This window comes from Crocodylus siamensis, chromosome 2 (genome assembly GCF_052110815.1).
Source record: "Crocodylus siamensis isolate JL-2025a chromosome 2, ASM5211081v1, whole genome shotgun sequence".
NCBI classification, from domain to species: domain Eukaryota; kingdom Metazoa; phylum Chordata; order Crocodylia; family Crocodylidae; genus Crocodylus; species Crocodylus siamensis.
The window spans coordinates 56,116,190-56,130,670 of NC_143396.1; the positions used below are offsets into that span (position 1 = coordinate 56,116,190).

The 14,481-nt window shown below is 42.4% G+C and overlaps 1 protein-coding gene across 9 annotated transcripts in view; it reads left to right on the forward strand.

Moving 5' to 3' along the window:
* FIP1L1 (factor interacting with PAPOLA and CPSF1) overlaps positions 1 to 13,965 on the forward strand; it is a 77,420-nt gene extending 63,455 nt beyond the window's left edge. For 8 of the 9 annotated variants that reach the window (XM_090035929.1, XM_090035926.1, XM_090035933.1 and 5 more), the window contains 3 exons: positions 3,023 to 3,248; positions 12,438 to 12,575; positions 13,649 to 13,965. In XM_090035929.1, coding sequence (XP_089892055.1) covers positions 3,023 to 3,248; positions 12,438 to 12,575; positions 13,649 to 13,796 — 512 coding nt within the window. In that variant the 3' untranslated portion in view covers positions 13,797 to 13,965. The remainder of the gene's footprint in view (positions 1 to 3,022; positions 3,249 to 12,437; positions 12,576 to 13,648) is intronic. The other variant, XM_090035927.1, reaches the window with a different exon arrangement.
* Positions 13,966 to 14,481: the final 516 nt, after the last annotated feature.

Sequence of the window (14,481 nt, forward strand, 5' to 3'; positions counted from 1 at the left end):
CCGTCAGAAGCAACAGAGCAGATGGTGTTAAATCAGTATGCATCTCCTCTGATAGTCAGTCCTCAGACATTTTAACATTCTTTGTCAATTAACAGGTTGGATTACATTATCAGAATGACAGAGGGGCAGAATTATTTAGGAAGCAATAAAAAAAATGTTATCTGAAAGTTTTCAATCTTTCTTCTCTTTGTGTAGATTCCCAATGTATTGGTTCATCCCTGGATCACTAGAATATCATTTCTGGCCATAATGCCAGCTGTGTTTCCATCTCAGATGCATTCAGAATGTATAAACTGCAGCGATCATCTTCCAGGATTGCCATTCTGGTATCATCACCTGTCTCTGTTCTTCCACTGCATCAAACCCAAGTCCCTTGTCTTTCTTTTTAGGGCTGTCCAGCATGTAGCCTCACTCTATCATACCTATTAGATTATTGTACTCTTGACACACACACACCAGCCATCGTTCTACCAATGAAGCAACCTATATAGTTAACTTTCCTGCTTCTCCTGGAAGCACCTCTTGCTTTCTCTTGTGCCATTTGCTGTTCATGGGGAAAAAACTCATCAGAATTTGGAAAGCTGTCTTTTTCCACTTTTCCCTGCTGTATCTGATAGCTCCTTCAAATAGAAAAAGAGTGTCTGTAAACAGAATATATGTTCTGGAGACTATTGCTATTGTGGCTGATCAGTGGTATCCTTGGAATAAATCAGTCATTTGTGAAAGAAACTTTTGGAAATGGAATTGTGTTTTAATTTGATGTTTATGGAAAAACGTTTCTATTCATTATTTAAAATTCCTTAAAGATATGGGCACATCTTACCTACACTTTTAGAAGCCTACCTGCTAGATTATTTTTAAGCTATCAAATTTTCAAAACAGTCTTTAACTTAATGTTATGCATCTTGCTTATTTATTGTTCTGGTTTGTATGTGCAGATAATCTTTCCCATATAATGTTCTTTCCCATATAAGTATTGCAAAAACAATTTCACACAGATTCACAGAAGTTTAGGGCTGGCAGAAACAACTTTTTTCTTGCACAAATTAGACACAATACTTGCTGTTTAATACAACTCGGTACAACTTTATTTTTATGAAACTCTTCTCCAAAACTATTGCTTTATGTTGATTTCTTTTGCTGGAACTCTCAATTATCATACCTTAGTTGTTGCTTCTCTCCACGTTACAAAAAAAAAGTAAAATTTCATAACTTAAAATATTCTGTTGTCTAGTCTGTTCAAGCCCTGAAGACTATACATGCTTAGTTGACATCATGGCAAGTCAAGGAAATTAACAATCTTTAAAGACCAGCTGTTTCTTGCTATTTCTGGCTGCTTTCCTTAGAAGAATTTCAGTTTTGGCAGCGAAATAGACAAAAACACTATTGTTCTGGGATGTTGTTTCTATTAACAACATTGCTTCTCCTGTATTCCTATAGTGGAATACTAGTTAATGTTCATTGTTTTGTTAGATGTGTACAACATTGTAGATCCTCTAGGTTATTTGATTTTTCACTGGAAATAATGTTTTAAGGAGGCAGTTCTTTTCCAGCGCTACACCATTTCCTCAAAGCATCTTTTTCTTTTCCCCCTTAGATCCGTTGACAAACCTTGGTCTTAAAATTATGCCAAAGCACTGCACTTCATGTATATCAAAAGGCATTCTGGACAGGAAAGATTGAAAATCCCTCTTCAGAATCCCACTGGTTCTCTTACTTCTTATAAAGTGCAGCATTGATGCAACGCTTCATGTTTCAAAGCTACATGCATTTGTTAACTTTGCCTACAGCACCATGTGACTTACAAGGAAAGAAGTTGAGTCTCACTGTAACCTTGAGCAAATAATTTAACTGCAAAGGGATATGCTGGCAAAACATATTAGAACTGTGGAATTCTTAACCTCCAGACTTGCACTCAATCCACTAGCAAGTGCTGTAGTAAAATGAGGTAGTGACTGTTAAGCAATATGAGGCACTCCTGTTAATCCATTCTCTGAGGCAAAGTATTGTCAATGCAGAACTTGATTATTGGACCATTAAGTCAGACCTTGAGTCATTTTAATCTTTTTTGGTGTCTGACCATTGTTGAAGAATTTTTTGTATCAGACTTCTGGTTACATAAAAAAAAACCCTGGATTGCTCAAGGGTGCTTATTTCTTTTAATGCATTAAAGTAGTCCGACTACCAATATTTCTTCTTAAAAACAAATTTATCACGTCTTCAAAAAGTCTCAGACCAAAGAGCATGATCTTTCATTTTCTGAAAATGTTACATGTTTTAACTGTAATAATAATTTTGGTCAGCATTTATCAGCATTTATAAATATTTATTTATTTATAAATCTAAAATTATAGCCTTCCGTTTCCCCCAGAGAAGACATTTTATAATTGTATTTTGTCTCCAAAAATATTTTGAAAAAACAATGTTAAATGGGAAATTTCAAAAATAAAACATTTAAAATAATGATCAAAAACATTTTATGCTTAATGTCTAGTAGTAACTAACTTTATTTTGCGCATTTCATTACTTCTGTAATTTTATTCAGCTTATATATCTTAAAGAAAAAAAAGTTAGAAGGACTCTTTCTTCACACTTCTGAAGTGTACTTTCTGAGCCACAGTGTTTAAAAGCATGTGAAATTCATGTTTGTCCTGGCTCTGATACTTTGTGTATGTTTTGTTTTGCAAAAGTAAAATAACTCTGATCACATAATTGTGAATCTTTTTAGGACGTTTGTATAATTATTTTCCTTGTAATTAGGGCAGGCAGACATTTCTATTCTCCATAGTGCCCAATTGAACAAACAAAATGTACTCTGCTTTTATACATCATGGAATTAATGTGCAGTTGACTTCCTGCGCCTTTGGATTGTTGTCATGATTAGAAACTTGTGGAGGAGCAATTGGAAAAAAAAGATGTGTGGGGTATACAAAAATTTCTGTCATTTCAAATGTGAATCATACTGCATTTTTCAAACCTTATCAGCTTTTGTTCTTTCTAATATTAGCATTTTTTTCTTTAGTCACCTTTCCGCACCTTGCAGGTTCTGCTCCTTCATGGCCTAGTCTTGTGGAAACCAGCAAGCAGTGGGATTATTATGCGCGAAGGGAGAAAGAAAGGGAACGAGAGCGAGAGAGAGACCGAGAAAGGGACCGGGACCGGGATCGGGATCGTGATAGGGAACGAGATCGGACCAGAGAGAGAGAGAGGGACCGAGATCATAGTCCAACTCCAAGTGTGTTCAACAGGTTAGTATAAATACTTGACTGCAATAGTCAAGACATACATTTTTTGTGCATATCAAATAATGTGCTTTAGCATTTAAAGTCTTAGTGTGCAGCTAGATAGTCTTAAGGGACAGGAAGGTGTGGTTCTCCTTCCTCTTTGTTTTCTGCTGGGAACTATACCAAAAAATTTCAGATGTAAAATAGAAGTGTCAAATTTTTTATTTAAATTATTTGAAGTGCAGATAGCATTAAAAAAAGATTTAGGGTTTATACTTGATCTCATTAGTTCCACAAACATCCATAGAAGTATTAAATGAATCTTGGTTCTATCACTGTTACTTTGTAATTGGAATTCCCAATTCTCTGCCAAAAGCGGTGTCCTGCAACAATTGACCGTAATTTGAAGCAGTGGTGGTATTGGCTACTAAAAGGGGGTTAGTTTGTTTGGTGGATTTTGTGATTAGTTCAGGATGAATAATAATGCTGTGTCTTTGCTATTTATTTGTTAACAAATTTTATTAACAGGTTTTACTCTTGAGGTCAAAAATATTTTTTTGTTTCCAAACAGATAACTTTTATTGGGATTTTGACTTTTAACAGTTTTTATTGTTAAGTGATTGAACTCAGACTCTGTTGAGACCTTCGGTTTGTTTATGTGTAAAAACATAGAATGTATCAGGTTAAACTGGTTGTGACAAGAACAAGCCAGAGGTCTATGGGCTTGCCAAGGTTACATATATTTACTTTTTTTGAGGAAGTTTGTTCATGCATTTCTAGTGCTTGTAAATTATTTTGGGGTAAATTGTGTAACTTCAGTTAATTTTATTTTTTTCAGTTTCATATTTACCATGTGTGCGCATGTGAGAGAGAAAGCACACAAGAGCGAGCACATGCTATTAAAGATGATTTGGGAGCTATCACTAATTGTCTGACAATGTGGAGTGTGAGAAGAACACCAGGAGTCAGTGTTACCTTAGTTCAGACAGTTTGGCACTGTTTTCTGTTAACTTTATCTATTGATACAGGCAAAAAAAAGAAGAAACTCTGAAAGGCCCAAATTAGGTGCAAGAAATCTTATTTTTTATTTTGTGCAAATACTGACGTGGCGGTGATGTCCTGTACTATGTGTATGTTTTATATTACAAATTACAAGGTCAGTTTTTAAGAACTTAAGACCAGTTTAAACATCTGTTTCTCAGGCAGTTTGAGTGAAGGCCAGAAAGAAGGCTGGTCATTCAAGGGTGCTTGAAATGAGCCTTAATGTCTTCCAGGCCTGGAGAAGTCTCTGTGCTGCTGCCAAAGTTATCAGTTAGGGAGGGGGAGGAGGAGACCTCATCTTTTTTATGTGACTAAATTATCCACCATCTGCAGCAAAGCTGCTGCCACATGGCAATGTAAGAAACCAAGAGGCCCTTAACTTGTTAAAAAAAAAAAGTTGGCTTGTGAACAACAGAGAAGGTAGGAGAAGGCTTAATGAAGACAAACCATGCAGACACAACAGTGTTGGGTTTTTTAAAAAGGTTTATTTACAATTTTGTTCAGTTTTTAAAAATGAAACCACCTATAAGGAGGAGGAAGAGGATGAACTATTTCAGGAAGCACAAATATGTTTCTTTTATTTTAGGGACAAAGTACTTATCTGTGGTGTCATAGAGAAGTAGGGCTAGAAGGGACCTCCAGAGGTCATCTAGTCCAACCCCCTACTTGAGGCAGGATCATCCATATCCAAAGCATCCCATACAACCATAATCTAAACCAGAGGTAGGCAATCCCTGGTATGGGTGCCAGAGCATGGCACGCAAAGGCATTTTACTGGGCACGTAGACAGCGGGAAAGGGGCTGGAGCTGCACTGCCACAATAAGGGTTGGGTTCCTTGAAGCTTTCCTGCCATATGCACCTGGCATGCCAACATCTTACAATTTGAGGTTGCAAGTGCTTTTGGCATTCTGCCCAAAAACGTTGCTGACCTTTGATCTAAGCTCTACGTAAGACTACCCTCAACCCTGACACAAAATAGGTCTAACACCCTAACCTACCACAAGTAAAACAGGGGAACCACAGCATCCAATGTCCTGCTTTTTAAAAATGTTGTCAGTATACACTTAAAAAGTCTCAGGCAGAGGGCCACCCGACACACACCCCCACCCCAAAGAAAGGAAAAATTACCACAATTCATGTTGCTCTGACCACGGGATAAAATTCCTTCCTGACCCCAAATATGGCACTTGGTCTGACCCTAAGTGGAGGGACAAAACCCTTTAGTCAGGAATCCTCTTTCTTTGTTCCTAGCAGGAGAATCGGCACACCCCAGTTGAAATCCCCAGCCTCAGCTGTAGCCAACACCCAAGTGCCTCTCAGAAGGTTTAAAAACACCCTGACACATATAGCAGAAAAAAAGCAGGGGTGGGGCACAACCAGCACAGCCCAGAAGCATGGGAAATACCCGTAGTAGAACATAGGCATAGCTACACCTACATCATCCCCAACCAGTGGCTGTCCAACCTCTTCTTCAGCACCTCCACTGATAAAGAATTCACAGTTTCCCTAAGCAGTCTATTCCACTGCCTTACTATTCTCACAGTGAAGAAGTTTTTCTAAATTTACTTTGCTGCAACTTAAATCCATTAGTCAATGTCTGTATGCAGCAAGAGAGAAAAGGTTCTTTCTCTCTTTTGTGGCAGCCCTTCAGGTATTTGAAGACTGCTATTATGGCCCCTCTTAAGCAATGTTCCCTCTAAGGAGCAGCAGTCCGTGAGCACGCTGCCTCAGTCCATGAGCACCCCACCTCGGTCTGGCATGGGACACTTACTGAAGGGGGCTGGAAGCTGGGGCCAGGGGCTGGAGGCTGGAGCTGGGACGGAGCCAAAGGCTGGGGCCAGGGGCTGGAGCAGGGAGCTCCGGAGCCGGAGGCCAGGGACTGGGGCTAGGAGCTGGAGCTGGAGCCTGGCTCGGGGAAATGCTCCGTTCCCCCACATCAAGGCTGGGGAGCGGAACACTTCCCTGGAGCCAGTGGAGCCCATGCCAGCCGCCCGCGCCAGCCTCCATCCCTGCCTTGCCTCACCTCAGGGAGGAGCTACTGCCTACCCCAGTGAGGATCCACCAGCTCTAGGACACTGCTCCACTCCCCAGCCCTGATGCCATGTGTCTCCTCGCTCCCCAAGGCAAAGCAGGGAAGCGGAGCAGTGTCCTGGAGCTGGCAGAGCCTCACTGGGGCAGGCAGCGGCTCCTCCCCAAGGTGAGGCAAGGCAGGGGTAGAAGCTGGGGCAGGGGGCTGGTGCAGGCTTCGCCGGCCCCAGGGACGTGCTCCGCTCCCCGGCCCTGATGCGGGGGGAGCGGAGCACTTCCCTGGAGCCAGTGGAGCCCACGCCAGGATCCCGTCCCAGCCTCTCCTGGTGTGCAGCCTTGAAAAGGCTGTGTGCAGCCACACACTTAGTTGTGTGGCCGCGCACCCATGCACCTTCAAAGGAACCTTGCTCTTAAGTGCCTTTTCTGTAAGCTGAACATGCCTAGCTCCTTCAGCTTGTCCTCATATGACTTGCCTTCCAATCCCCTTATCATCTTAGTTGCCCACTTCTAGACCCTCTCTAACTTCTCCACATCCTTTTTAAAAATTTGAAGCCCAGAACTACACACACTACTCCATCTGAGGCCTAACCAGTGCCAAGTAGAGGTACTGTCACTTCCTATACAGCATTCCCTCTAAGCTGTGTGGCATGCATGGCTGCACAGGCACATCTGGCAGTGCAGCATGAGCGTGCCTGCATGACCGCACGCACCACACAGCTTAGAGGGAACGCTGTGTCTTGCATCTGATGCTTCTGTTGATGCAGCCCAAAACCACATTGGCCAGTTGTGCAGCTGCATCACACTGCAGACTCGTATTGAGTCTGTGATCTACCAAAACTCCCAAGTCCTTTTCCCTACAGGTGCCATCCAATCAGATGTCCCCCATTTTGAATTTGTGTTTTTGATCATTTGTCCCAAGCTGTAGTATCTTGCATTTGTCTGCATATAACTTCATTCTGTTAGCTCTAGCCCAACTTTCCAATCTGTTGAACACCTAAATTGTGCTCATAACCTCCAACATGTTCACAGTTTTTTCTAGTCTCATGTTGTCTGCAAACTTTTTGAAGAAGTTTTCTGTGCCAGATCTAAATAGTTAATAAATATATTGACCAGCACCAGGCCCAGGACAGACCCCTGTGGGACTTCACTCAACCTGCAGGACCAGCCATTTGCGCCATGACCTGGGCTGCCCCCCCACACACACACCAAAGGACCCACCGTGGTCCGGACAAAATCCCTTGGTAGGCTGGATCTGGCTCACAGATATTTTGCCTATCCCTGATGTAGTTAGAAACCATGTGTAAAATCATAAAGAACTCTTTAGTTTGGAAGTGGGACATGCAGTACTTGTCTCTGTCCCTGGAAATTGCAGTCATATTGGTCTTGTAAAAAATTTAGTTAGTGATTTTAATTTTTTTTAAATGTATAGCAACTTCTGGCTGAATACTGTGCCTTTTCTCTTGGACTGATAAGATGTAAGACCTCAAAGCATATGGCTACATGGTACGAGGCAAAACCATGCAGAAATCAGCAAGCTAGATTTGCGTATGCTAGCTTGTGCATCTCTCCATAGCAATCTTGCATTTTTATGGGTGCACCCCTGCTGTCCAATAAAGAAGGATTAAAAACCAATAGTAACAGTAATACTAATCCCCCTACCACAGGGGTGGGTAATTATTTTGGCTGGAGGGCCACTTAATGAATTTTGGAGGGCCACAAGGGTAGCCCTGCCACTTGACAGGTGCCCTACCCCCTGATCGCCATCCTGAGACCAGAAGCCCATGCCCCTGGGACTTTTCCACCGGAAGTCCCTCCCCTTGTCCCCCATAAATATCCCTTTTGGGCGGGGAGGGGTGCCATTTTGGAACCAGAAAGAAACCCAATCATGCACTAAAAGTCAAACACCTACTATAAGATAATTTCATTTTATTACAAAAAATATTTTTGTCATGGTTTGCATTTGCAGAGTGTATATATAGGTAATTGCATAACAACTCAAAAATAAAGTCTTACTTTTGTATATTGGGTGGGGAGTGGTTGGCGTTCTAATGGTCTGTGCCTGTATGGCAGGTTGTGGTCGGGTTCTGAGGGGGTATGGCTCTGTGTGTGGGGGGGAGGGGTATGTGGGAGGGTTGTGGGGGCAGGGTGTGGGGAGGTGGGGACCCCCCAACCTTGATGCACCAGAGGCAGTGGCAGCAGCAGCAGGCAAGGGCATTCAGGGTGCTCATGTCTGGTACAGGGGCTGGTGCCCAGAGAGACACTGTTTCCCCTAGCGCCCCCTGGCATAACAAGGAATAATGGACACAAGTTATTGGAGAATAGGTTTAGATTAGACATCCGCAAGAACTACTTCACGGTCAGGGCGGCTAGGAGCTGGAACCAACTTCCAAGGGAAGTGGTGCTGGCTCCTACCCTGGGGGTCTTTAAGAAGAGGCTTGATGCCTACCTGGCAGGACTCATTTGAGTCCAGTTTTTCTCCCGCCCAGGCGGGGAGTTGGACTTGAAGATCTACAAGGTCCCTTCCAACCCTACTTCTATGATTCTATGACATGTGGGGGCAAGGAGAACAGCCAGGACAGCCTATGCTATCAGTCTGGGCTCCTGCATGTGCATACCACCAAGGGAAGCCCCACGTGCTGGAGCCAGAGGCCTTCTCCACCTCCTGCTATGCAGGTCCCAGGACTCTGTGGGAAAGCAGGAGCCAGGGCTCCCCTCCACTTCGAGTAGAGTCTTGGGATCTGGGGGAAAGTGGGTGGGGAAGGCAGGCGGCTCCAGCCTGCAGGGCTTCTCCTGGTGGCGCACAAGTGTGGGAGCTGCATGTGCGCTGCGCGGAGCCCCATGCAATAAAGGTAGGCTGGCCTGGCCATACTCCTCACCCCCATGTGTAGCAGGGGCAGTGCGCCATGGGGGAGAGTGTGTTGGGGGTCCCCATATGTGCCCACCCGAACTTCATGCTTTTGCCCCCCCCCCCGGGTGTGGGCTTCCTGCCGCCAGCCCCACCCCCACACTCTGTGCTCCAACCCAGCTGCAGCTCACCCCCACCCCCACTGCTGCCACTTCCCTACCTGCTTCCCAGAGCAAGCAGGATGCCAGAGAAGCCGAGCAGGTCTCCCGATGGCTGCAGCAGTGGCAGCAGCAGCCCCACCCAGAAGCTGTGTACTGGCTGAGCTGGGCCCTTCTGTGTACCAGGGTTGGGCGGGGGTGTACATGTGGGTGCCTCACTCTTACCCTAGTGGGCAGAAGGGCTGAGTCAGGTACAGTTCATTGGTGGGTGCCTGTGGGCCAAATTAAATTGCGGGGCAGGCCAGATGTAGCCCACAGGTCATATTTTGCCAGCTCCTGCCCTACCCCATTTTTCTAAATTCTGGTAAATAGATTTTCTAATGCTTTGGAGATATGCACTTTAGGTGCTGAAAGTCTTTGGACTGCTCTACTTCCACAGATAAGTGCCTTACTATAGTGCCATTAGCATATTGTTCCTTTTAGGTTTACTTAGCCCTGTCTCCTGTATGGCATTGCAAACCTGGGCTGCCCCTGCCCTCTTTGCTTGCAGTATAACATGTTTCTGAAGCAAGTTGATATTTGCAGAATGTTTCTGCTTAGCTTTGGCTTTGCTGTGAGCTTTGACTTAGCAAGGTTTGATTGGTCCTTTTTTTATTCCCATCTAAATGCACGTGAAGAGAATAAATAGTCTGTGGAACAGGGATTTTGTGAAGACTTTCACTTTCCAGCAGCCCATAGTAGAGTGGAAATTGAGGTAAACTCATCCATTTCAATTTTATTATGCTTCCACTACAGAAGGGAAGTGGTTTCCAAGACACAGCACTTTGGGATTCAGCAGTGTTCACTTAGAAACTGCTTCTGCTTACCTGGTGGGATGTGGAGCACTTCAGAATTACAAGTGTGTGCTGCTCATCCAACAGGTTATGTGATGAATGTAGCTGGCTGATTCATGTCCATTCATCCCCAGGTTGGTCTTGGAAGAGTCCGATTTGAACCCCTGTCTGGTTCATATCTGTGTTTCTTGTTTAATCAATGTATTTTAGTAGAAGAACTTTTTTTTGAGAGACACCTAATGGAATGGTGCATTTCCATTTGAATAAATGCTGTATTCCTTAGAGCTGTAAAATGACTCCTACAGATTAATAGATTTATATCAAAATTATATGATCCCCTGTCTTTGGTTATTCACATGGTTAAGATTTTGTACCACAGAACTTTTTGAATCATTATGAGTTAACCAGTGGTAGCTACTATGTTTTGACAGATTGTGGAGAAATGGATGACATTCCTTGGTTGCTTTTATCATTTGTCTGCAGTATGTTACACTGCTGTGTAATATTTCTGGGATTTAGTATCTTGAAAATTTAAAGGAAATACTTTGCCCAAGACTTAACTGACTGCTTCAAAGTATAATTAAAGACAACAGAATGTAGGAACTCCATGAGATCCTGCAGTATTAGTTCAGGTGATGACCCCTTTTCTTCCACCCCCAAAGTCTATGCTTGTCTACCTTCTGTAGCACAAACAACTCCATCCACTCCAGGTTTCCACTACATCAAGATGTTGGAGGAATCTGCAGCGCTGGGCTGAGTTGAGGGTAGCTCTTCCCCTGAAGTTCTCCTCACATCCATCCTGTTCAGTAGAACCTCATGGATTTTACTTCATAAAAACACAATACTATTTTCTGGTAAATATTGGCCCAGATTGAGAGCTGTGACATGCTTACACCTGGTGCTTCATCATTACACTGATGTAAACAAGGACTGGACACGTTGCATATAGTCTTGCAGTGGTATAACTTAATAGAGTATAGAGTACACTTAACCTAGGAAATACCTCGGGGTAAACTGAACTGGTGAAAGCTGTTCTGCAGCATGTATTGTGTCTGCCTCTACCCTAAAGTAGCTAGCTGTTTACTCACAGCCATTGGAACGTTAATGCCTCCTTTTCTTTCTGGCAGCTACACCAAGAAAGCTGATTATCTGTCCAGTTGGGACATACAAGCTTACATTGGTTTAAAAAACCGATGCATGTTTTACCAGTATTAGCATGCCTTGTGTCCAGGACCAGAAAAGGTGAAACTTTGGTTCTTGTTTTAATGTAATGTCTTTGCAGCTCTTACACCTTTTATATCATGTCCTGGTTCGGAGAGCTCGGTCATGTCACTAGCGTTTTCAGTCCGGGGTCTTGTAGGGATCCTTAGCTTCCAAGTCATGGAGACCAGCTAATAGTCATAGTTAGCTTATTTTCATTGAACAGCATAAGAATGAAACTCCAGCTATGAAACTGTATCTGTTTTTAATAATATAAACAGAAGTTATGAAGGATACATAGTAGGGGCAGCCTTCAAATATTAATTCTTTTTTTCTGTTGGATTAAAATCAGAAATATACATTAGGGTAACACTGACCTTATATCGTAGAATTCTTAATTGATACTTTGTGTCTTAAGGGATGGTGTCAGCTTGCATACTTAAGTGGATAAGTTATTGACTCTTAGCAAATATGCTAAAGTGAAAAATGTTGTATATTGTTGGGCCTCTGTATATGTATTTTCTTCCTTAATGTTATCTTGAAGTAGCAGTTGAAATGTACCAAAGATTATGTTGAACACGTTCAAATTCGTTTCAACAGCTTAAAGGTGTTAAAACATACTGAAGGGGTGCCGATTAAAAAAAAAAAAAAAAAAATAAGCAGAAGTCTGCAATTCGTTCTTTAAAAACCTTTGTTTATACAGGGTGATCACAAAACTGTACTATATCTTGATATGCAACTGCAAATTAAGTATATAAAGTGTCACTGCATGAGAGCATATAAAGTTTGAGTTACTGCTTAATAAGCTATGCATATATTTAATGAGTTGTTGAGATGCTATGAAGTTCTTCTTTCCTCTCTTCAGTAGGACACTTGTGTCAAAATATCAGCCCTTCAAAACCAGCGTTACACCAATTCCAATATTCTGGCACTTAGACTAAGCAACATTAATGTCCTTTTAGCATACATTGTAGATGATAAACCCTGCCAAACATGTTTGGTGTGTTTTGTCATTCATTTTGTAAGTATTTATTTAAAGGGTTTTTTTTTCACTAGGCTGCTTTAATATTTGTATGGTTTGTTGAAATATTTTCTTTTTCTAACCAGCGATGAAGAACGATACAGATATAGAGATTATGCAGAAAGAGGTTATGAGCGTCATAGAACAAGCAGAGAGAAAGAAGAACGACACAGAGAAAGGAGACATAGAGAAAAAGAAGAGACTAGACATAAGTCATCTCGAAGGTTTGCTCTTTAATAGAATATGGAAATAGATTTGACCAATTAAAATATCATGAAAAGGTGGTAAATACTTCAATGCACTGCAAATCTACCATATAAAAGAAGGACAGGTGTTAGTTTAAGGTAGCTTTATTTCTGGGCAATGTGTAACATCTTTCTGATATAGAACTAGAATAGTATTTTTACTATAAGGGGCAAAATGTATTGTGTGAAGGGAAGCCAATATCCAGCAGCATTGCATAAAAACTTCAAACAAGGGCATATGTTTAGGGGATTAATGAATGTTCAACATATCACTCTTTGCACTGACAATATGTGTTAAGACTATAGCTTTCTATTTTCAGGGAAAGGTAGTAATAAGCAGTATCTTAATTAAGGGGGGTTACAGGAGCAGCAGCCCTGGGCACCGGATGGGGTGAAAAACAGCAGACAGCCACACCATCCACAGTTTAGCAGCTGCCATTGCCCCTTGCCCTGCCACTACATAAAGCACAGAGATGCCCAGTTATACCGCTGGTAATAACTTTTAAAACTCTCTATGGCAAGAGTTGCTAACCCACAGCACACATGCCACAAGTGGCACAGGCAGCCTCTGTATGTAGCGCATGGCAGATACAGAAATGAGTAGGGAATAGAGCGACAGGTAGGGCAGAGAGCAGAGCAACAGATCAGGCAGGGGAAGAGGATCAGACGGTGTGGAGCTCACCTTGTGGCATGCCTTTCTAAATAGTTTGACCCCTGTTGCTCTATGCAGTCACAGTAGGAACTTTGAAAGGTGGTAACAAAAAAGCATTTTAATTAGAAACATGAGAGAAAGATGCTCCTTCATAATGCCTAGTTAAGTCTACAGGATAAATTCTTAAACTACTTTAATCAAAAATGGAGTTTGATTAGGACATTGTTCTGTTCTGATGTACATCTTTTTAAGTGCTGCACATGACATCAGAACAACATGTATCAGTTGCCATGTAAGGATGTAAAAGGCAGGTTTTCATGCCATCTATTTGAGGGCCATTTTAATGTGGAGGACCTATCTATGCCACTGCGTGAGCATTTTTCTTATTTATTTATTTTAGTAACAGCAGGCGTCGTCATGACAGTGAAGAAGGGGACAGCCACAGAAGACATAAACACAAAAAATCCAAAAGAAGCAAAGAAGGCAAAGAAACAGGTAGTGAACCTGCCCCTGAACAAGAAAACACTGAAGCTGCCCCCGCAGAATAGGCACGTGTGATTTTTGCCTACTTGCATATATTAGTGCCAGAAATAGATTACTATAAATCTTGTTATTTTTCTGGGTATTAAAGAAGTTTGCTCTTAATCTTGTTCTATTAGTTGAAACATAAGGTTAATTTGTTTTTTGGAAAATAAAAGAATGAATTTTTCATGTTAAGATCCGTGGATTGAATTTGTTATATGTTAAGATACTGTAAGGAAAGGTCTCCTGGGGTCAGAAGTGGGGCGTGCACTTCTCGTCTTTCTCTTGTTCTCTAATGCAATGGAAGTTCTGAAATATCTCCCCCCCCCCCCCCAAGCTGAATGGTTTGTATTCGTGATAGTGGATATGACAGTAGCCGAACAATCTGGAATTAAGAGTTAAAGAGCCTCTGAAGTTCAGCCTATATAAACCAGGGATGTTCAGCTTCCAGCCCATAGGCCAGATCCAACCCACAGAGCTGTCATCCAACCTGCAGGCCTCTCTGCAGGTCCAGAAACTTGGAAACGGGGGAGTGGTGGCAGTATTAATTGCCTCTCCTTTGCTGCCAAATTTTGGACCCATGGGGAGCCCCCCAGGCCAACTGATGTGAACCTGTGTGCCTGATTGTATTAGAGTACAGTTGGGCAGGCATGAAGCCAGGCTGGTGCATGGCTGCATCTGGCATGTTGGAGTTGCACCTGCCCCCACTCA